The 21,845-nt window shown below is 43.4% G+C and overlaps 2 protein-coding genes across 2 annotated transcripts; both read right to left on the bottom strand.

The window, feature by feature from the left end:
* Positions 1 to 537: 537 nt before the first annotated feature.
* On the bottom strand, positions 538 to 3,206 carry LOC110503547. Its single transcript, XM_036962008.1, has 7 exons — positions 2,853 to 3,206; positions 2,620 to 2,752; positions 2,352 to 2,491; positions 2,017 to 2,136; positions 1,780 to 1,921; positions 1,368 to 1,507; positions 538 to 1,138 (listed from the first exon to the last, which is right to left on the bottom strand). The coding sequence occupies exons 1-7, from the start codon at positions 2,923 to 2,925 to the stop codon at positions 996 to 998; spliced, it is 891 nt and encodes a 296-aa protein (XP_036817903.1). The 5' UTR covers positions 2,926 to 3,206; the 3' UTR covers positions 538 to 995.
* A 4,653-nt stretch (positions 3,207 to 7,859) lies between these two features.
* On the bottom strand, positions 7,860 to 13,468 carry LOC118944099 (transcobalamin-1-like). The gene is made up of 7 exons (XM_036962009.1): positions 12,952 to 13,468; positions 12,684 to 12,823; positions 12,349 to 12,468; positions 12,112 to 12,253; positions 11,700 to 11,839; positions 11,172 to 11,470; positions 7,860 to 8,161 (listed from the first exon to the last, which is right to left on the bottom strand). Exons 1-6 carry the CDS (start codon positions 12,984 to 12,986, stop codon positions 11,328 to 11,330), a joined length of 720 nt encoding a protein of 239 aa, XP_036817904.1. The 5' UTR covers positions 12,987 to 13,468; the 3' UTR covers positions 7,860 to 8,161; positions 11,172 to 11,327.
* Between the last annotated feature and the right edge of the window lie 8,377 nt (positions 13,469 to 21,845).

Below are 21,845 nucleotides of genomic sequence, written 5' to 3'. Positions count from 1 at the left end.
CTAAAGAAAATAATGTACTTTTTATGCCATACATTCCTGACACACAAAAGTACTCTTTACATTTTGAATGCTTAGCAGGACAGGCATATCGTCCAATTCATTCACTTATCAAGAGAACATCCCTGGTCATCTATACTGCCTCTGATCTGGCGGACTCAATAAACACAAATGCTTAGTTTGTAAATGATGTCTGAGATTTGCAGTGTACCCCTGGCTATCTGTAAATACAAATACAAGAACATGGTGCCGTCTGGTTTGCTTAATATAAGGAATTTCAAATCATTTTTACTTTCACTTTTAATACTTAAGTATATTTAAAACCAAATACTTTTAGACTTTTACTCAAGTAGTATTTTTCTCTGTGACTCACTTTTACTTGATTTAATTTTCTTTTAAGGTATCTTTACTTTTACTCAAGTATGACAATTGCATACTTTTCCAACACTTCAAGGAACACATGCCTTTGCAGCGTATTTGCTATGGTTTCAGGGTAAAGCCTCAAGCCTTTAAAAGGTAATTCAAACAATGAGAGAAATCTTTATTAACATGTTTTTTTATTTGAATGACAAATTGTATTAAAACAAAACTGTGGCACATTTTCAAATCACAAAACAGTATTGATCAGGAGCTACTGTCTATTCCAACATGATCACACAATAACTTTTACACTGGTTGAAAATCATACTCACAGAAAACAACAAAAACCCACATATTTATCTGCCGATTTAGATGTATTAAGCAAGTGAACTTCCCTGCTAATGAGTTAGTAAGTGACTTAGGGTTAGATATGGAGTTAATTAGTGACTTTATAAGGTGTGGTATGGTAGTGACTAAGGTATGGAGTTAATTAGTGACTTAATAAGGTGTGGTATAGTAGTGACGAAGGTATGGAGTTAATTAGTGACTTTATAAGGTGTGGTATAGTAGTGACGAAGGTATGGGGTTAGATAGTGTTTTAGGGTTATGTATGGTAGTCACTGAGGCAAGGGTTAAGCTTAGATTAGAAAACAAAAGAACAAACCCACCAAAAACAACAACACACCAGGATTCGTACCACTGCCACTTGCAGAGTTTGTGGTGAACTTTGTAAAATTCAGGATGATGCGGTCATTTTGTTTTGGGATGTAACAGCCAATACCTGCAGAAATAATATCAAAATAGGACAATGTGTGAATAATTATACAGTATGTGCAACCTTTTGGTGACAGTTGTTATATTTTATTAATGTAAATAATATAAAATAACTCCTGCATGCTTTTTTTCCTTACTGTATTTCTCTAGCTTTGCAGAGAAAGAGAAAGATGAAGACAGAGAGACGGTCCGACAGATCGTATTGACCGACCAAAAGACATTCCATCACTACTCACCCACATCAGGTCTGATTATGGTCCCATTCCCCCCAGTCTGAACAAGGAGCTCCCAGAAAGTCTTCTCAGTATTGTTCCCAGCCACACCATTCACACTCACCAGGAAGGGGCCATAGTTGGGGTCCTCTGTATAGGTGAAACTGCAAAAACAACAGAATAATGAATTTATTTTAATTTGAGTCATTGTGAAATGCCAGAATACCACAATTACGTTTGACAGTGAACAAGGTGCAAAATGCAGTATCACTCCATGCCATGCAATGAATGACACCTTGCACTACGATACATAATATTGTCTGTTCATGGTCACTGAAAGGTTCTACACAATTGCTCAAACTGTAATGATTTCAACGCACACCTAACAATCTACAGCATCTGACACTGACACAATGGAAGCTAATGATCTACTAACTTGAATCCTGAATTGGTCTGCAGTCTCCTCATGGCACCGATAAGGACCCCTCTGAATGCAATGTCAGTACTGTAGGTCTTGTTGGTGGTGTTTGAGATGTTGTTGACTACCACCAGCTCAATAGAATCTAGTCTGGAAGTGTCTGTTGAAAAACCATGTTGCCTGCAATGTCAATACTGTGGTGATGGCATTGCAAAGAGGTAAACATGTTCTAGAAGTAAACAAATGCTACATTACTTCCTGCTGTGAGGTTCCCAGGATTCGAACTGTTGCCACTCACGGAGTGCGAGCCCGAGACGAACACAGTAAATCTTAGGATGATGCGGTCATTTGGTTCAGGGATGTAACAGCCAATACCTGCAGAAATAATGTCCAAATAGGTCAATGTGTGAGTAGTTATACTGTACAGTATGTGCAACATTTGTGTGACAGAGGTGTTGTTATATATTATGAATGCCATTGTAAATAACATGCATGCTTTTCCCCTCATTTATATCGGGTGATTTGACCCTCAGCAAATACACCACAAAAAAATGAGTAAGAGAGAGAAGAGGTTTTCCATCATTACTCACCCACATCAGGTCTGATTGTGGTCCCATTCCCCCCAGTCTGAACAAGGAGCTCCCAGAAAGTGTTTTCAGTATTGTTCCCGGCTACACCATTCACACTCACCAGGAAGGGACCATAGTTGCGGTCCTCTGTGTAGGTGAAACTGCAAAAACAACAGTGCTCACCAATGACACCTGACAACATAACATACATTCACTGACACACCAACTGCCGAGAATCTAACGACACAGCACCTAACAATGAGCCAATTTAACTTAATAATCTACTAACTTGAATCCTGCAGTGGTCTCCTGCAGTCTTCTCATGGCACCGATAAGGACCCCTCTGAATGCGACATTAGTACTGTAGGTCTTATTGGGTGTGTTTGAGATGCTGTTGACTACCACCAACTCAATGGAAGACTCTGTTTAAATTGTAATTTACAATGTCAACTATACTGTAGTTTATAGGGGATAGAGATGACATTACAAAGAGGTAAAGTAAATAAATATATTCTACATTACTTTCAGTCAGGATCCCAGGAACCAGCAACAGCAGAGCTGCGGAGAGAAAAGATGCCATGAGCATACTCATCATGTATTCAGGTTCTGTTGGAAGTGTCCAGGACTCATTTCATACATTACGTTTTATGTTGAACCGATAGCCACTCCTTATCTGGGGAGTTTCTGACAAGGAAAGAAATGTATTTCCTCTTCCCTCTTTCTCAAGTTATTGTGTAATGTATGTGTAACACATGTTCTGAACTGGCATGTGGCATGAGTGCCAATCTGTTCACAAGTGCTATCATGCCAACTCATTGTCACCATTCTAATGCCAAATACGAAATTGTGAGATGCCTGCAGTGCCTGTAGAGCAGGACTGTCCAACCCTCTTCCTGGAGATCTACCGTCCTGTGGGTTTTCAGTCCAACCCTAATTTAACACACCTGATTCTATGAGTTAGCTGCTCAACAAGATCTTAACTAGATGAATCAGATATGCTAAATTAGGGTTGGACTGAAAACCTACAGGACAGTAGATCTCCAGGAAGAAGGTTGGGCAGCCTTGCTGTAGAGGATCTTTAGTTTCCCTGTTCATCCACCAGGGGTAACCATTAAGTATTTTTTTAGATTGAGGGCCACAAAAATATTAAGGGAAAGTACAGTATATATGGACACGCCTACAAACCAATCGAGATACGCTCAATAATATATTTTAAATTAGGAAACTGAACCTGTTGATTAATTAAAATATATGAATTTTGTCAAACCTAACCTACCTGGATTAACTACCTTTAATTAAGGTAGTTAATCCATCCAAACAAGATCATGCTACCTGTGGTCCATTTGATGTAACCTGAATAGTGGCTCTGGTTATGTATACAAGCGATTGTTAGTAAATAGTGGCTATGGCCATAGAGGTTTCTCTGCAGTGGTGGTCAATTCCGTTTAATATGAGGGAGGACAATATTTTTTTAGGAGCATGGCCTTATTTCTATTACAGCATATTGGATGACTGTCATTCATAATCCATTCATCCAGTTCAATGTAACATCAATAGGTATAGACTACTACATGATGCTCGACACAGACACACCCACCCCTCCGCGTGCTGCTCCTGCAGCTTTTGCAGTTTGGAAGTGCAGGTAGGTCTTTTGCCAACATCTATTGTGGCATATTAAAACGCTTTCATAGCAGCCACATACAAACAGCATGAGCCCCGTTGATTTTTTGGTAATTCCTTTTCGCATCTAGGCTCTCTCCTCTCACCTTTTCCCTTTGTTTGTATACTCCAGTGCAAAACACATCAGCTGTCTGTGACAAGCTTGAAAAAAACATTCCAAGCCAAACCATCATATCATGACCGCTAACTGTTACACACAGCCTACATAGCCATATAAGCTAACTTCAAGTCAACATAGCTACTAGAATGAATGTGTTAGTAAACCACTACAATCATGCCCTTACAAAAAGTTTTGAAGCTGCAGTAAAAGTGCAGTATCTGCAGTTGACTATGATATTTTGGGTGCAGTGATTGCAGTGTAACTGCAGTGTACTGCATTTATACTGCACTGTAACTGCAGTTACACTGCAAAATTACTGCAGTAAAAAAAAGTGTTATTTTGGACGTAGTATTTGCAGCATAAGTGATCGTACATGTAACTACTGTGTAAGTCTATGGAAGGGGGTGTCAACCACAAGCTTCCTCGCTTTTGTATTGAAGTCAATGCACCAAGAGGAGGATGGAAACTAGCTGTCCTCCAGCTACACCATGGTGCTACCCTACAGAGTGCTGCTGAGGCTACTGTAGATCTTTATTGCAAAACAGTGTGTTTTGCTATGAATGATTTGGAAGCATGCCCTTATTTTATATAAAAATGGTTCTGGCCCCCAATTTAAGTTTTTACATACTGGAATGGGGACCCCTGGTGGAGAAGTTCATTTAAAGAGCCCACTCTATAGATTTATTTAGAATAATATTTGATGTAGGGACATATATGAGGACACAATGGTAGTCTACATAGGGGATTAGGCACAGGACCAGAAACATTGCATTTGAACTCTGGGGCTATCATTCTGGAGGATAATAATGTCTTTAGCATCATAATGCCCAGTGTTGGGGAGTAGTGAACTACATGTTGGCTGGAGGAGGGAAATGTAAAGGGGGAGATTAAGGAGAGTTTGGATGGAGAGATGAAGGGGGACCTTGTGAAGGATCTGTATGCATGGCTGGAGAAGAGCTGGAGAGGATCGAGAAGGAGGGAGAGAAGATAGAAATAAAGGAGGGGGTGTTGGAGAAGGGAGTGGAGTTCGCAAAGGATGAAATGAAGAAGAGGAAGGAGGAGGTAAAGAGGAAGGAGAAGGAGGTGACAAAGCAGAGAGACGAGGTGGAGAAAGACAAACCGAGGGTGAGGAAGAAGGTCAATGAAGTGGAGAAGAAGAAGGAGGAGGAGGATATGAAAGACAAGGTATTGGATAGACAGAAAGAGAAACTGGAGAAGAGAAAGAAGCTGGACATTTTGGAGGAAGTTGGAAAGTTGAGGTTGGAAAAGAAGAGAAAAGTTAGAGTGGAGGAATAAGATTGTGGATGTGGATGAGAGATTGAAAAACATGACAAGAACAGGAGAGATGATTAAAGAGAAATAGGAGACAGAATTTAAATGGATATGGAAGAGAATGCAAGGGAGGAGGTGAAGAAAGTGAGAGAGGAGTTGGTGGGATTGAAGGAGAAGATAAAAAAGGGAAAAGAGGGGCAGCAAAGGGGAGGGAAAGAAGTGGAGGGAAAGAGGGAGTATGAGGAGAGGAAGGTGGAGGTGGAGCGTGTGAAGAAGGATATGGAGGAGAGGCTAAATATGGAAATAGAGGGGGTGAGGATAGAGACGGAGGACAAGAAAGAGAAAGAGGTGGAGTAGGTGAAGTTAGATATGGAGGAGAAGCTGAAGATGAAGGTAGAGAGGGTGATGGCAAAGATGGAGGAGAAGAAAGAGAAAGAGGTGGAGCTTGTGAAGGCGGGGACAGAGGAAATGTGGACCACCAAGATTAAGAAAGTGAGAGAGTTCATTGAGGTTGTGGGAGAGAAGGTAAACAAGAAAGGAGCTGGGAAGGAAGGAAATAGAGGAGAAGAGAGAGAAGCAGGTGAAGCGGAAAAAGGTGGAGTTGGAAGAGAAGTGGAGGATAGAGATGAAGAGTCAGATAGTGTATTAAGAGAATGGAACAGAAGACAACAGAGAGAAAGGAAATTGAGAGAAAAGCGGAAGACATGAAGAGATTGATGGAGGAGTTGGAAGGGTCGAAGGAGAAGATGAAGGAGAGTGAGAAAGAGGTAGAGGGTTAAGGACATGGAAAGCAGGGTCAAGAAGGAAATGGAGTTGGTGAGAGAGAAGGTGGAGGGAGAAAATGAGAGAGTGAGAGAGATTACGGAAGGAGAGGAGAGACTGAATGAGGAGAAAAAGAAAGACAAGGAACCAGTGCTAGAGCTGAAAAAAAAGAAAAAAAGGACTGGAGAATGTAAAACAAAACCTGAGTCGTTGGGTGGATCAAGCTTTCCTTTTGATCCACCCAACTACTCAGTTTGACATCCAAATGAACATTCCTCCCGACATTGACAGTAAGTCGGGAAACCAGTAATACACAAGGAAGTTTGATAGTCTCTGACTCATTTTTAGAAAGATATCAGATATCGGATCTCTATTCCCACAATATTTGATTTGTGAGACTGAAGATTTGAAGGGGAAGTTCAGTATTTTACATAGATGGTTCCTCAACCTGACGGTAGTCTATGGGCATGGAGAAACTGTAATCCATGGTTTTGACAATACAAACTTCAGCTTACCTTTGCCTCTGCTAGCTAAAAATCAATGGAAGTGATAGAGGCATGCGTGCAATTTGTTGCAATTAGTTGTAAAGTACTGAATTTCATCTTTATTGACAGTGCAAGTATATATTGTTCCTGATCTGTGTTTTTCTCTGTGTGTGCCCTCTTCTGTTGTGTAAGAGTGGAACCGGTCTAAAACAATGGAGCTTCTATTGCAGTATAATGTCTGTGAATATTTTTGAAAACAAGAAAGGTTGATAGTGATTGTCTCATAGATCTCAGATGAATGTTCTCCATTCTCACAATATTTTCTGGTGTCCATGCCTACAAATATGAATTGTTCTATGAGTACAACCTAATTACCTTGAACTGAAAATATACCTTTTCGGCAAGTTCAAGGGATGAACTACCTTCATTCGTTGTATGTCTAATTAAATATATTTATTTGATTCCGAGTTCTTCATTTAACATTTGTTTAACAGTCTTCAAGAGGTGTTTTCATTTTCTTCATCCTCATCTTCCATCTTCATTCTTCTTAGTCTTTACCAAGAAAGAACAAGGAACCAGTGGTGTAAAGTACTTAAGGAAAAATACTTTAAAGTAGTACTTAAGTAGTTTTTTGGGTTATCTGTACTTTACTGTACTAATCATATGTTTGACAACATTTACTTCACTACATTCCTAAAGAAAATAATGTACTTTTTATGCCATACATTCCTGACACACAAAAGTACTCTTTACATTTTGAATGCTTAGCAGGACAGGCATATCGTCCAATTCATTCACTTATCAAGAGAACATCCCTGGTCATCTATACTGCCTCTGATCTGGCGGACTCAATAAACACAAATGCTTAGTTTGTAAATGATGTCTGAGATTTGCAGTGTACCCCTGGCTATCTGTAAATACAAATACAAGAACATGGTGCCGTCTGGTTTGCTTAATATAAGGAATTTCAAATCATTTTTACTTTCACTTTTAATACTTAAGTATATTTAAAACCAAATACTTTTAGACTTTTACTCAAGTAGTATTTTTCTCTGTGACTCACTTTTACTTGATTTAATTTTCTTTTAAGGTATCTTTACTTTTACTCAAGTATGACAATTGCATACTTTTCCAACACTTCAAGGAACACATGCCTTTGCAGCGTATTTGCTATGGTTTCAGGGTAAAGCCTCAAGCCTTTTAAAGGTAATTCAAACAATGAGAGAATTCTTTATTAACATGTTTTTTTATTTGAATGACAAATTGTATTAAAACAAAACTGTGGCACATTTTCAAATCACAAAACAGTATTGATCAGGAGCTACTGTCTATTCCAACATGATCACACAATAACTTTTACACTGGTTGAAAATCATACTCACAGAAAACAACAAAAACCCACATATTTATCTGCCGATTTAGATGTATTAAGCAAGTGAACTTCCCTGCTAATGAGTTAGTAAGTGACTTAGGGTTAGATATGGAGTTAATTAGTGACTTTATAAGGTGTGGTATGGTAGTGACGAAGGTATGTGTCATGTACTGTCATGTTGTGTCTTGTCTCTGTCCTTTCCCTTCACCCTGTCTCCCTCTGCTGGTCGTTGTTAGGTTACCTTTTCTCCCCCTCTTTCCCCCAGCTGTGCCTTGTCTCCTCCTAACCACCTCGTCACCCCTTTTCCCACCTGTTCCCTTTTTCCCTCTGATTAGGTCCCTATATCTCTATCTGTTTCTGCTCCTGTCCTTGTCGGATTCTTGTTTGTTGTGTTTCATGCCTGAACCAGACTGTCGTCATGTTTGCTGTAACCTTGTCTTGTCCTGTCGGAATCTGCCGGTCCGTCTGAGCCTACCTATGTTTGGTAATTAAAGAAGCTCTGTTTAAGTTAATTCGCTTTTGGGTCCTCATTCACGCACCGTAACAGAAGAATCCGACCAAGAATGGACCCAGCGACTTCGGATCCTCTCCACTCAGCCGTCGGGATCCAGGGAGCGATGCTAGGCAGACACGAGCAGGAATTGTCTGCTGCTCGACATGCCGTTGAGACCCTGGCCACCCAAGTCTCCAACCTCATAGAACAGGTTCACCATCTCCGCCTCGATCCACCGGCCACTTCCAGGGCTTTCGAATCTCCGGAGCCCAGAATCAATAACCCGCCGTGTTACTCTGGGGAGCCCACTGAATGCCGCTCGTTCCTCACCCAGTGTGATATTGTGTTTTCTCTCCAGCCCTACACTTTCTCCAGGAGCACTGCTCGTGTCGCCTACGTCATATCTCTCCTTATTGGACGGGCTCGTGAGTGGGGCACGGCAATCTGGGAGGCAAGGGCTGAGTGTACTAACCAGTATCAGGACTTTAAGGAGGAGATGATACGGGTTTTTGATCGATCTGTTTTTGGGGAGGAGGCTTCCAGGGCCCTGTCTTCCCTATGTCAAGGTAATCGATCCATAACAGACTATTCTATTGAGTTTCGCACTCTTGCTGCCTCCAGTGGCTGGAACGAGCCGGCTTTGCTCGCTCGTTTTCTGGAGGGTCTCCGCGCAGAGGTAAAGGATGAGATTCTCTCCCGGGAGGTTCCTTCCAGCGTGGATTCCTTGATTGAACTCGCTATTCGCATTGAGCGACGGGTTGATCTTCGTCACCGAGCTCGTGGAAAGGAGCTCGCGTTCTCCGTTGCCCCCCTCTCCGCATCACTACCATCTTCCTCTGCCGGCTCGGGTGCTGAGCCCATGCAGCTGGGAGGTATCCGCATCTCGACTAAGGAGAGGGAACGGAGAATCACCAACCGCCTCTGTCTCTATTGCGGTTCCGCTGGTCATTTTGTCATTTCATGTCCAGTAAAAGGCCAGAGCTCATCCGTAAGCGGAGGGCTACTGGTGAGCGCTACTACTCCTGTCTCTCCTTCAAGATCCTGCACTACCTTGTCGGTCCATCTACGCTGGACCGGTTCGTCAGCTTCCTGCAGTGCCTTAATAGACTCTGGGGCGGAGGGCTGTTTTATGGACGAGACCTGGGCTCGGGAACATGACATTCCTCTCAGACAGTTAAAGGAGCCCACGGCCTTGTTCGCCCTGGATGGTAGTCCTCTCCCCAGGATTCAGCGTGAGACGCTACCTTTAACCCTCACTGTTTCTGGTAATCATAGTGAAACCATTTCTTTTTTAATTTTTCGTTCACCTTTTACACCTGTTGTTTTGGGCCATCCCTGGCTAGTTTGTCATAATCCTTCCATTAATTGGTCTAGTAATTCTATCCTCTCCTGGAACGTCTCTTGTCATGTGAAATGTTTAATGTCTGCTATCCCTCCTGTTTCCTCTGTCTCTTCTTCACAGGAGGAGCCTGGTGATTTGACAGGGGTGCCGGAGGAATATCACGATCTGCGCACGGTGTTCAGTCGGTCCAGGGCCACCTCTCTTCCTCCACACCGGTCGTATGATTGTAGTATTGATCTCCTTCCGGGAACCACCCCCCCCCCGGGGTAGACTATACTCTCTGTCGGCTCCCGAACGTAAGGCTCTCGAAGATTATTTGTCTGTAGCTCTTGACGCGGGTACCATAGTCCCCTCCTCCTCTCCTCCGCTCAGGCTTTTGTCCAACGTTGCGAGCGCACCTGGAAGAGGGTCAGGTCTGCACTTTGCCGTTATAGGACGCAGACTGTGAGGGCTGCTAATAAGCGTAGAACTAAGAGTCCTAGATATTGTCGCGGTCAGAGAGTTTGGCTCTCCACTCAGAACCTTCCCCTTAAGACGGCTTCTCGCAAGTTGACCCCGCGGTTCATTGGTCCGTTCCGTATTTCTCGGGTCATTAATCCTGTCGCAGTTCGACTTCTTCTTCCGCGATACCTTCGTCGCGTCCACCCGGTCTTCCATGTCTCCTGCATCAAGCCCGTCCTTCGCGCCCCCGCTCGTCTCCCCCCCCCCCCCCCCCCCCATCCTTGTCGAGGGCGCACCCATCTACAGGGTCCGTAGAATTTTGGACATGCGTCCTCGGGGCCGTGGTCACCAGTACCTCGTAGATTGGGAGGGGTACGGTCCTGAGGAGAGGAGTTGGGTTCCCTCTCGGGACGTGCTGGACCGTGCGCTGATCGAGGATTTCCTCCGTTGCCGCCAGGTTTCCTCCTCGAGTGCGCCAGGAGGCGCTCGGTGAGTGGGGGGGTACTGTCATGTACTGTCATGTTGTGTCTTGTCTCTGTCCTTTCCCTTCACCCTGTCTCCCTCTGCTGGTCGTTGTTAGGTTACCTTTTCTCCCCCTCTTTCCCCCAGCTGTGCCTTGTCTCCTCCTAACCACCTCGTCACCCCTTTTCCCACCTGTTCCCTTTTTCCCTCTGATTAGGTCCCTATATCTCTATCTGTTTCTGCTCCTGTCCTTGTCGGATTCTTGTTTGTTGTGTTTCATGCCTGAACCAGACTGTCGTCATGTTTGCTGTAACCTTGTCTTGTCCTGTCGGAATCTGCCGGTCCGTCTGAGCCTACCTATGTTTGGTAATTAAAGAAGCTCTGTTTAAGTTAATTCGCTTTTGGGTCCTCATTCACGCACCGTAACAGTATGGAGTTAATTAGTGACTTAATAAGGTGTGGTATAGTAGTGACGAAGGTATGGAGTTAATTAGTGACTTTATAAGGTGTGGTATAGTAGTGACGAAGGTATGGGGTTAGATAGTGTTTTAGGGTTATGTATGGTAGTCACTGAGGCAAGGGTTAAGCTTAGATTAGAAAACAAAAAAACAAACCCACCAAAAACAACAACACACCAGGATTCGTACAACTGCCACTTGCAGAGTTTGTGGTGAACTTTGTAAAATTCAGGATGATGCGGTCATTTTGTTTTGGGATGTAACAGCCAATACCTGCAGAAATAATATCAAAATAGGACAATGTGTGAATAATTATACAGTATGTGCAACCTTTTGGTGACAGTTGTTATATTTTATTAATGTAAATAATATAAAATAACTCCTGCATGCTTTTTTTCCTTACTGTATTTCTCTAGCTTTGCAGAGAAAGAGAAAGATGAAGACAGAGAGACGGTCCGACAGATCGTATTGACCGACCAAAAGACATTCCATCACTACTCACCCACATCAGGTCTGATTATGGTCCCATTCCCCCCAGTCTGAACAAGGAGCTCCCAGAAAGTCTTCTCAGTATTGTTCCCAGCCACACCATTCACACTCACCAGGAAGGGGCCATAGTTGGGGTCCTCTGTATAGGTGAAACTGCAAAAACAACAGAATAATGAATTTATTTTAATTTGAGTCATTGTGAAATGCCAGAATACCACAATTACGTTTGACAGTGAACAAGGTGCAAAATGCAGTATCACTCCATGCCATGCAATGAATGACACCTTGCACTACGATACATAATATTGTCTGTTCATGGTCACTGAAAGGTTCTACACAATTGCTCAAACTGTAATGATTTCAACGCACACCTAACAATCTACAGCATCTGACACTGACACAATGGAAGCTAATGATCTACTAACTTGAATCCTGAATTGGTCTGCAGTCTCCTCATGGCACCGATAAGGACCCCTCTGAATGCAATGTCAGTACTGTAGGTCTTGTTGGTGGTGTTTGAGATGTTGTTGACTACCACCAGCTCAATAGAATCTAGTCTGGAAGTGTCTGTTGAAAAACCATGTTGCCTGCAATGTCAATACTGTGGTGATGGCATTGCAAAGAGGTAAACATGTTCTAGAAGTAAACAAATGCTACATTACTTCCTGCTGTGAGGTTCCCAGGATTCGAACTGTTGCCACTCACGGAGTGCGAGCCCGAGACGAACACAGTAAATCTTAGGATGATGCGGTCATTTGGTTCAGGGATGTAACAGCCAATACCTGCAGAAATAATGTCCAAATAGGTCAATGTGTGAGTAGTTATACTGTACAGTATGTGCAACATTTGTGTGACAGAGGTGTTGTTATATATTATGAATGCCATTGTAAATAACATGCATGCTTTTCCCCTCATTTATATCGGGTGATTTGACCCTCAGCAAATACACCACAAAAAAATGAGTAAGAGAGAGAAGAGGTTTTCCATCATTACTCACCCACATCAGGTCTGATTGTGGTCCCATTCCCCCCAGTCTGAACAAGGAGCTCCCAGAAAGTGTTTTCAGTATTGTTCCCGGCTACACCATTCACACTCACCAGGAAGGGACCATAGTTGCGGTCCTCTGTGTAGGTGAAACTGCAAAAACAACAGTGCTCACCAATGACACCTGACAACATAACATAAATTCACTGACACACCAACTGCCGAGAATCTAACGACACAGCACCTAACAATGAGCCAATTTAACTTAATAATCTACTAACTTGAATCCTGCAGTGGTCTCCTGCAGTCTTCTCATGGCACCGATAAGGACCCCTCTGAATGCGACATTAGTACTGTAGGTCTTATTGGGTGTGTTTGAGATGCTGTTGACTACCACCAACTCAATGGAAGACTCTGTTTAAATTGTAATTTACAATGTCAACTATACTGTAGTGTATAGGTGATAGAGATGACATTACAAAGACAAAGATCACAGGAATCAGCAACAGCAGAGCTGCGGAGAGAAAAGATGCCATGAGCATACTCATCATGTATTCAGGTTCTGTTGGAAGTGTCCAGGACTCATTTCATACATTACGTTTTATGTTGAACCGATAGCCACTCCTTATCTGGGGAGTTTCTGACAAGGAAAGAAATGTATTTCCTCTTCCCTCTTTCTCAAGTTATTGTGTAATGTATGTGTAACACATGTTCTGAACTGGCATGTGGCATGAGTGCCAATCTGTTCACAAGTGCTATCATGCCAACTCATTGTCACCATTCTAATGCCAAATACGAAATTGTGAGATGCCTGCAGTGCCTCTAGGGCAGGGCTGTCCATCCCTCTTCCTGGAGATCTACCGTCCTGTGGGTTTTCAGTCCATCCCTAATTTAACACACTTGAGTCTACGAATTAGCTGCTCAACAAGATCTTAACTAGATGAATCAGATATTCTAAATTAGGGTTGGATCGAAATCCTACAGGACAGTAGATCTCCAGGAAGAGGGTTGGGCAGCATTGCTGTAGAGGATCTTTAGTTTCGCTGTTCATCCACCAGGGGTAACCATTAAGTAATTATTTAGATTGAGGGCCACACAAATTAAGGGAATGTACAGTCTATAAGGACATGCTTACAAACCAATCGAGATACGCTCAATTATATATTTTAAATTAGGAAATTGAACCTGTTGATTAAATTAAATATATGAGTAATGTCAAACCTAACAGCCTTTTACAATATCTCCATATGAACTTATGCTATTCATACACATATGACAATATAGTAGATTGGATAATAATTGAAATTTAGATATCCAGGCACTCTGCGTTGTTTCTTGACTAAGAACAACCTTTAGCCGTGGTATATTGGCCAAATACCACACACCCACTGGCCTTATTGCTTAAGCATACACTTGAGAAGGAGTTTGAACTGATAATCTCAAGCCTCACCCAAAGTAAACCTGAATCAGCAGCATCAGCTTCATTGGAACAGGTGCCAGTCTTAAAGGGACAGCGCAAATAAAAAGTTCAGTTGAAGTAAAGAAAAATCACAATCACACTATATTGTGAACCCTGCTATAGAATAGCATCACATTAATTAAGGTAGTTAATCCATCCAAACAAAATCATGCTACCTGTGGTCCATTTGATGTAACCTGAATAGTGGGTCTCGTTATGTATACAAGCGATTGTTAGTAAATAGTGGCAATGGCCATAAAGGTATCTGCGCAGTGGCGGTCAATTCTGTGTAAAATGAGCGAGGACAATGTTTTTTTTTAGGAGCATGGCCTTATTTCTATTACAGCATATTGGATGACTGTCATTCATATCCCATTCACCCAGCTCAAATTAACATTGACAGGTTTTAGCTACTACATGATGCTCGACTTTTCCCTTTACTGACCATGAGGTTGCCTCAACTTAGCCTATGAATGAAAGTTTACAACGCAGGTGCAAAGGTGGAGAGAAATTTGAATAATCAAGTTGACAGACATTGACACACTTCACAATATTGCCAACATCTAGCTGATCTAGGGTGTAATCATTAGTCCAACAGTTGCAAACGAAAGTTTCTCTTTGACAAATTCAGGTATGTTTTTGGGCTCCTGAGTGGCTCAGAGGTCTAAGGCTAAGGCTCATCTCTGTGCTAGAAGTGTCACTACAGACCCTGGTTCGATTCCAGACTGTATCACAACTGTCAGTGATTGGGAGTCCCATAGGGCAGTGCACAATTGGCCCAGCGTCTTCCAGGTTAGGGTTTGGCCGTAAGCCGCCATTGTAAATAAGAATTGGTTCTTAACTGACTAGCCTAGTTAAATATGTTTATCTCCATTCTTTTTGCTTCCTTCTAATAAATGTTTTTCAACAGAATTTGCGGAATGAATACACCCCTGATCACACGCAAACACAGTTCACATTCATATAGGGGTGTGCCGAGTAGTCGGACAAAACGAGTATCGTAACGGATATGGGCAGTTTTCTGGATACAATGATGAACCTAGTATTTTGTTGATCGGAAGAAAACGTATTTTCGGGTGCCAGGAAGCAACTTTGTCATGCCAGTCAGTCACAGAGTTTCTAAACCATACTGTGTACTCTTTGAGTCGTTGTTGTGCGGTCTGAATAACTCAACTGTCTAGTTTACCTGTCTGTAAAGAGAAGTGCGGGCTGAATATTGATCCTGCTGCTCATGTTGGGTAGAATGAAGCTGTATTTCTCCGTCTACTCGCTTCATAATTTCACCCGATCACATTTCTTTGCATGTTTTCGGTCTGATCATTTAGGTCGCTGCTGCCTGCTATTATGATAAATCACATGGCGAGGACGTTTGCTATCAAGCTATCAATGTGCGTAATATCTAACAAGTGGGGAAAGGGTAGGGAAAACACATGAAACGAATGCGCAACTTGGCTACCGGCTGCAAGTTGAGGACACACACACAGAGGCACGTACACACCCACCCCTCCGCGTGCTGCTCCTGCAGCTTTTGCAGTTTGGAAGTGCAGGTAGGTCTTTTGCCAACATCTATTGTGGCATATTAATACGCTTTCATAGCAGCCACATACAAACAGCATGAGCCCCGTTGATTTTTCGGCAATTCCTTTTCGCATCTAGGCTCTCTCCTCTCACCTTTTCCCTTTGTTTGTGTACTTCAGTGCAAAACACACCAGCTGTCTGTGACAAGCCCGAAAAAAACATTCCAAGCCAAACCATCATATCATGACCGCTAACTGTTACACACAGCCTACATAGCCATATAAGCTAACTTCAAGTCAACATAGCTACTAGAACGAATGTGTTAGTAAACCACTACAATCATGCCATTACAAAAAGTTTTGAAGCTGCAGTAAAAGTGCAGTATTTGCAGTTGACTATGATATTTTGGGTGCAGTGATTGCAGAATAACTGCAGTGTACTGCAGGTGAACGACATTTATACAGCACTGTAACTGCAGTTACACTGCAAAATTACTGCAGTAAAAAAAGTGTTATTTAGGGCGTATTATTTGCAGCATAAGTGGTCATACATGTAACTACTGTGTAAGTCTATGGAAGGGGGTGTCAACCACATGCTTCCTCGCTTTTGTATTGAAGTCAATGCACCAAGAGGAGGATGGAAACTAGCTGTCCTCCAGCTACACCATGGTGCTACCCTACAGAGTGCTGCTGAGGCTACTGTAGATCTTCATTGCAAAACAGTGTGTTTTGATCAATTATTTGGTGAAATGTGAATATATTTATTGTAGTTTTATCTTTATACATTTTAAATGTTTCACTATTTTTATTTTATGAAATTCACTGAGGAGGATGGTCCTGCAGTATAGGTTATATGGATCGAAGTCTCTCATAGAATACTATTAAGTTAAGGAAACACAGTACATATATAGAAGGTCATTTGAGTGAACTACAGTGCCTTGCGAAAGTATTCGGCCCCCTTGAACTTTGCGACCTTTTGCCACATTTCAGGCTTCAAACATAAAGATATAAAACTGTATTTTTTTTGTGAAGAATCAACAAGAAGTGGGACACAATCATGAAGTGGAACGACATTTATTGGATATTTCAAACTTTTTTAACAAATAAAAAACAGAAAAATTGGGCGTGCAAAATTATTCAGCCCCTTTACTTTCAGTGCAGCAAACTCTCTCCAGAAGTTCAGTGAGGATCTCTGCATGATCCAATGTTAACCTAAATGACTAATGATGATAAATACAATCCACCTGTGTGTAATCAAGTCTCCGTATAAATGCACCTGCACTGTGATAGTCTCAGAGGTCCGTTAAAAGCGCAGAGAGCATCATGAAGAACAAGGAACACACCAGGCAGGTCCGAGATACTGTTGTGAAGAAGTTTAAAGCCGGATTTGGATACAAAAGATTTCCCAAGCTTTAAACATCCCAAGGAGCACTGTGCAAGCGATAATATTGAAATGGAAGGAGTATCAGACCACTGCAAATCTACCAAGACCTGGCCGTCCCTCTAAACTTTCAGCTCATACAAGGAGAAGACTGATCAGAGATGCAGCCAAGAGGCCCATGATCATTCTGGATGAACTGCAGAGATCTACAGCTGAGGTGGGAGACTCTGTCCATAGGACAACAATCAGTCGTATATTGCACAAATCTGGCCTTTATGGAAGAGTGGCATGAAGAAAGCTATTTCTTAAAGATATCCATAAAAAGTGTTGTTTAAAGTTTGCCACAAGCCACCTGGGAGACACACCAAACATGTGGAAGAAGGTGGTCAGATGAAACCAAAATTGAACTTTTTGGCAACAATGCAAAACGTTATGTTTGGCGTAAAAACAACACAGCTCATCACCCTGAACACATCATCCCCACTGTCAAACTGCTTTTCTTCAGCAGGGACAGGGAAGATGGTTAAAATTGATGGGGCCAAATACAGGACCATTCTGGAAGAAAACCTGATGGAGTCTGCAAAAGACCTGAGACTGGGACGGATATTTGTCTTCCAACAAGACAATGATCCAAAACATAAAGCAAAATCTACAATGGAATGGTTCAAAAATAAACATATCCAGGTGTTAGAATGGCCAAGTCAAAGTCCAGACCTGAATCCAATCGAGAATCTGTGGAAAGAACTGAAAACTGCTGTTCACAAATGCTCTCCATCCAACCTCACTGAGCTCGAGCTGTTTTGCAAGGAGGAATGGGAAAAAAATGTCAGTCTCTCGATGTGCAAAACTGATAGAGACATACCCCAAGTGACTTACAGCTGTAATCGCAGCAAAAGGTGGCGCTACAAAGTATTAACTTAAGGGGGCTGAATAATTTTGCACGCCCAATTTTTCAGTTTTTGATTTGTTAAAAAAGTTTGAAATATCCAATAAATGTCGTTCCACTTCATGATTGTGTCCCACTTGTTGTTGATTCTTCACAAAAAAATACAGTTTTATATCTTTATGTTTGAAGCCTGAAATGTGGCAAAAGGTTGCAAAGTTCAAGGGGGCCGAATACTTTCGCAAGGCACTGTAGCTTGCTGTTGCTCGCTAATGTGTCCTGGAAGATAAACATGGGATGTTATAGTACCTGAAATGCATATGGTCCTATTTGTTTGCTGTGTCTTGGTAAAATTTCAACCCATTCTAAGTCACACAAAATCGTGGTACGGATACAGCTGTTAGACGGCTAACTTGTTCATCACCAAGTTAGCTGTATCTAAACTATTCGTTAGCAAGCTAGTCACCACGCTAGCTAGCTTTTGTGTTTTTTTCATTGAAAGGAAAGGTTTTTACTAGCTACGTAAGCTATTTTTTCTAATCTGTATTTTCAGAAACGATATCTGGCCATCACACCAGGTGCCACCGTCGGAGATAACCCACTAATTGCTAGTTATCTGACTAGACTCCCAAGCTATTTATTTTCTGACAGCTAAAAACATATCATCCCAGCTATGGTGACAAAAGCATCTCCCACCCCAAATGAGGAGAAGCTCTCGGCACGAATATGCTCCTGTGGAAACAAGATATCGGCCAAGGACACCCACTTGGTGTGATCGGCTTGCCTTGGGCTGCAACATGCCCAGGAAGCATCAGCTTCCCCCGGCACCTGTCCACACTGTGCCCTTTTCACCGTAAAGAGCTTCCGTCGCAGGCTCACACGACAAGCTAGCCTGAGTCAACAGGACTCTAACATGGGGGCTGGCATCCCCAATTACTCATCAGAGGCCATGAATATCCCCACAGGGAATCCTGGAGCGACGGCTAGCACTAGGCTGGGACGACCACCGCGATGCCATTGCCCTGTTGTTGGAGGACTCCAGCAACGACCTCACAACCCCCCTGCCGGGCTTCCTGATTGAAGACAACAACAACTCCATGGAGTTTTCCAACAGCCTCCTTTCAAAATCAGCTGACTGAAATGAAAGCCAGGCCTGATGGTGGGAGCACCCCCACCAGCTCTCGGTGTGGACCTGCGGGACATGTGCAAACAAGCTGCGAATAAACGGGTGATTCACTGGCCCAATGCAGTTGCAGAGACCACCACATCCCGCTACAAGGGTAAAAGGATACCCAAAGCCAAACGGACGGCCAAGCAATTACTACCAGTCTTCCCAGAATGCCTGGAGGTTACCCGTGCTTCTCCATTCAAGAACCCTGTCCAAGGTGGGTCGGTATTTGACTGCGTTGACATGGAAGGGATTGCTCACATGCCCCCTATCAAACCACCGGTGGCTTCCCATCTACATCCCAGCCAGAAGTCCTCCATGACCTCGACTGGACCCACCTTACCAACCAAGTAAGTGCGCTTCCAGTCCTCCGCGACAGAGAAGGTCTACAAGTCAGTCGCCACAGCGGTGAGGGCTCTCAGCACCGCCTTCATGCTTTTGGCATACCAAGCTGAGCTACAGGAGAGGCTTAAAGCCGCCGTCCAGGCATCAGGAAGAGCGATGGCGCTCATGATATCCCAGGAGAGGGCACGATGGCTCAATCTATCCACAGTGTCTGATAGTGAGAAGCTGAAGATCCTAGATGCTCCAGTAGACCCTAAAGACCTCTTTGGTCCCACTTCTGTCTGCCCAGGAAGACACAGCCCAGTGCCTCCCCTGTGCCTCGCCGCACCATTGTGCAGGCTGCAGCAGGTCAATCCCCCTCAACCTTTAGGATCCCCAGACGCTCCTTCTGTGGTGGTAGGCCACATAAGCGCTCTCCTGGTGCAGGCCAACCGAGCATACACAGTGTGTCAGGGACTGTCGTACACCCTCCCCTCGACAGGTTTTTACGAAGTGTACTGAGGCAGCCATAGTCCCACTCAGGGAGAGGGGCATTCAGCTGACGACATACATAGACGACTGGCTGCTGTGTGCTCAATCGAGGCAAGATGTCTTGGAACACAGTCAGCTGCTCTTGGAACACCTGACATTTCTAGGTATCAGAATAAACACATTTAAGAGCATTCTGATTCCCACGCAGACAGTCTCTTTCCTAGGTTTGTTTGGATGCACTTCAGCATTCCATCAGTGGATCTTTATGCATCAATGGAGAATAAAGTGTCCACAGTTCTTTTCCCTGAGGGATCGGGATGTACCAATGGGAGTGGCTACACGTCCTCCTGTATGCTTTCCCAACCCCTGGCCCTGATTTCCCCCACCCTAGCCAGGGTACGGACGAAGGGTCTCTCATTTTAATAGCACCACATTGTCCAGAGAATCACTGGCTAGCGGAGATCACACTACTGTGTGGTCAACTGTGGCCCCTCCCTCTGCATCGGGACCTACTGTGCCAGGCGCGCGGAGAGATTTTCCAGGCACTCTGGGCCTGGCCCGTGAACAGTTCAATTTGAACACTGACAGGTTTCCCCAAAATGTTATTTAGACTATTCAGAGTGCTAGAGCCTCATCCACCAGGTCCCTTTATAGTTGTAAATGGCACATATTGGAGGAATGGTGCACTAAATCACAGACGGTGACATTCCAGTGCTCTGTCCCGGTAATCCTGTCGCTTCTACAGCAATAATTAGACAAAGGAAAGGCTTTTTCTACTATTACGGTATATTCAGTAGCAATATTGGCTTGTCATGTTGGTTTTGGGAGCACGGAAGTGGTGGAACAACCCCTTGTTGCTTGTTTTATGAATGGTGCACGTTGTTTGCGTCCGGTGTCCAAACAGCTTGCCCTGTCAGGGGACTTGTCAGGGGACAGTTGTTTTGGATGCTCTATGACAACAGCCTTTCGAGCCCCTGGATCAGGTGGATCTGAAGATGCTTTAATTTAAGACAGCGGTATTACTAGCACTGGCCCCTCTGTCAAGCGTGTAAGTGACATTCATGCACACTCGGTGCACACGTCATGTGCACAACTTGCACCCAGTGACAATAGTGTATCATTACCACCTTTATCCCTAAGATTATTAATCCATTTTTGATGCGTCTTCACCTTGAGCTGGTAGCCCTTTTTTTTTTTTGTTGAAAGACAACCGCTACACCGCTTATTGTTTCTGACTTTACACATGCAGCACGTCCACGGTGGTTAAATGGCTAGCTACACACACACACACACACACACACACACACATCCAAAAAAAAAAGTATTCTGCAACATTGTTTTGTTTTAAATGTGACACATCCAATCAGATAGGGTATTAAGAAGTAACTAGCCCTCTGGGGTAACTGCCCCCCTGTAATTCACATAAAGACCACAAGATGTCACCAAATTATTTCCCCAACACTTTTCCTGGCTGTCACTTTTCTTGCTGAACAAAACATGTCCTATGTGTCATCACAACTTTGAGATATTTCAACAAAACAATTTTGTGGTACATTTTTAAAACGTTGTAGATATATTCCAATGAAGTTTTTTTTAAATATACAAGTAGGAAAGCCTTAAGAGAAATCCACTTCTTTAGAGATAAAAATGTAGATGTTTTTAATAAAGTAGTAATATGTTGGATGAGTGTGTTGTGGGCAACTCGCCGCCCATAAGCTGCTGGCGCAGTGGTCTAGGGCACTGCATCGCAGTGCTAGCTGTGCCACCAGAAACTCTGGGTTCAAGCCCAGGCTCTGTCGCAGCCGGCCGCGACCGGGAGGTCCATCGGGCGATGCACAATTGGCCTAGCGTCGTCCAGGTTAGGGAGGGTTTGCCCGGGAGGGATATCCTTGTCTCATCGCGCACTAGCGACTCCTGTGGCGGGCCGGGTGCAGTGCACGCTAACCAGGTC

The sequence above is a fragment of the Oncorhynchus mykiss genome, chromosome 24, assembly GCF_013265735.2.
Source record: "Oncorhynchus mykiss isolate Arlee chromosome 24, USDA_OmykA_1.1, whole genome shotgun sequence".
Classification (NCBI taxonomy): domain Eukaryota; kingdom Metazoa; phylum Chordata; class Actinopteri; order Salmoniformes; family Salmonidae; genus Oncorhynchus; species Oncorhynchus mykiss.
This window is presented reverse-complemented; position numbering and strand designations above follow the sequence as displayed.

Coding starts and splice junctions, on each gene's coding strand:
- LOC110503547 (XM_036962008.1), bottom strand. CDS start 2,925: ATGATGAGTATGCTCATGGCATCTTTTCTCTCCGCAGCTCTGCTGTTG. Junction 2,492..2,619: donor GAGACCACTGCAGGATTCAA/GTTAGTAGATTA, acceptor TTGTTTTTGCAG/TTTCACCTACACAGAGGACC. Junction 2,137..2,351: donor CACAATCAGACCTGATGTGG/GTGAGTAATGAT, acceptor TTATTTCTGCAG/GTATTGGCTGTTACATCCCT.
- LOC118944099 (XM_036962009.1), bottom strand. CDS start 12,986: ATGAGAAGACTGCAGGAGACCACTGCAGGATTCAA. Junction 12,824..12,951: donor GAGACCACTGCAGGATTCAA/GTTAGTAGATTA, acceptor TTGTTTTTGCAG/TTTCACCTACACAGAGGACC. Junction 12,469..12,683: donor CACAATCAGACCTGATGTGG/GTGAGTAATGAT, acceptor TTATTTCTGCAG/GTATTGGCTGTTACATCCCT.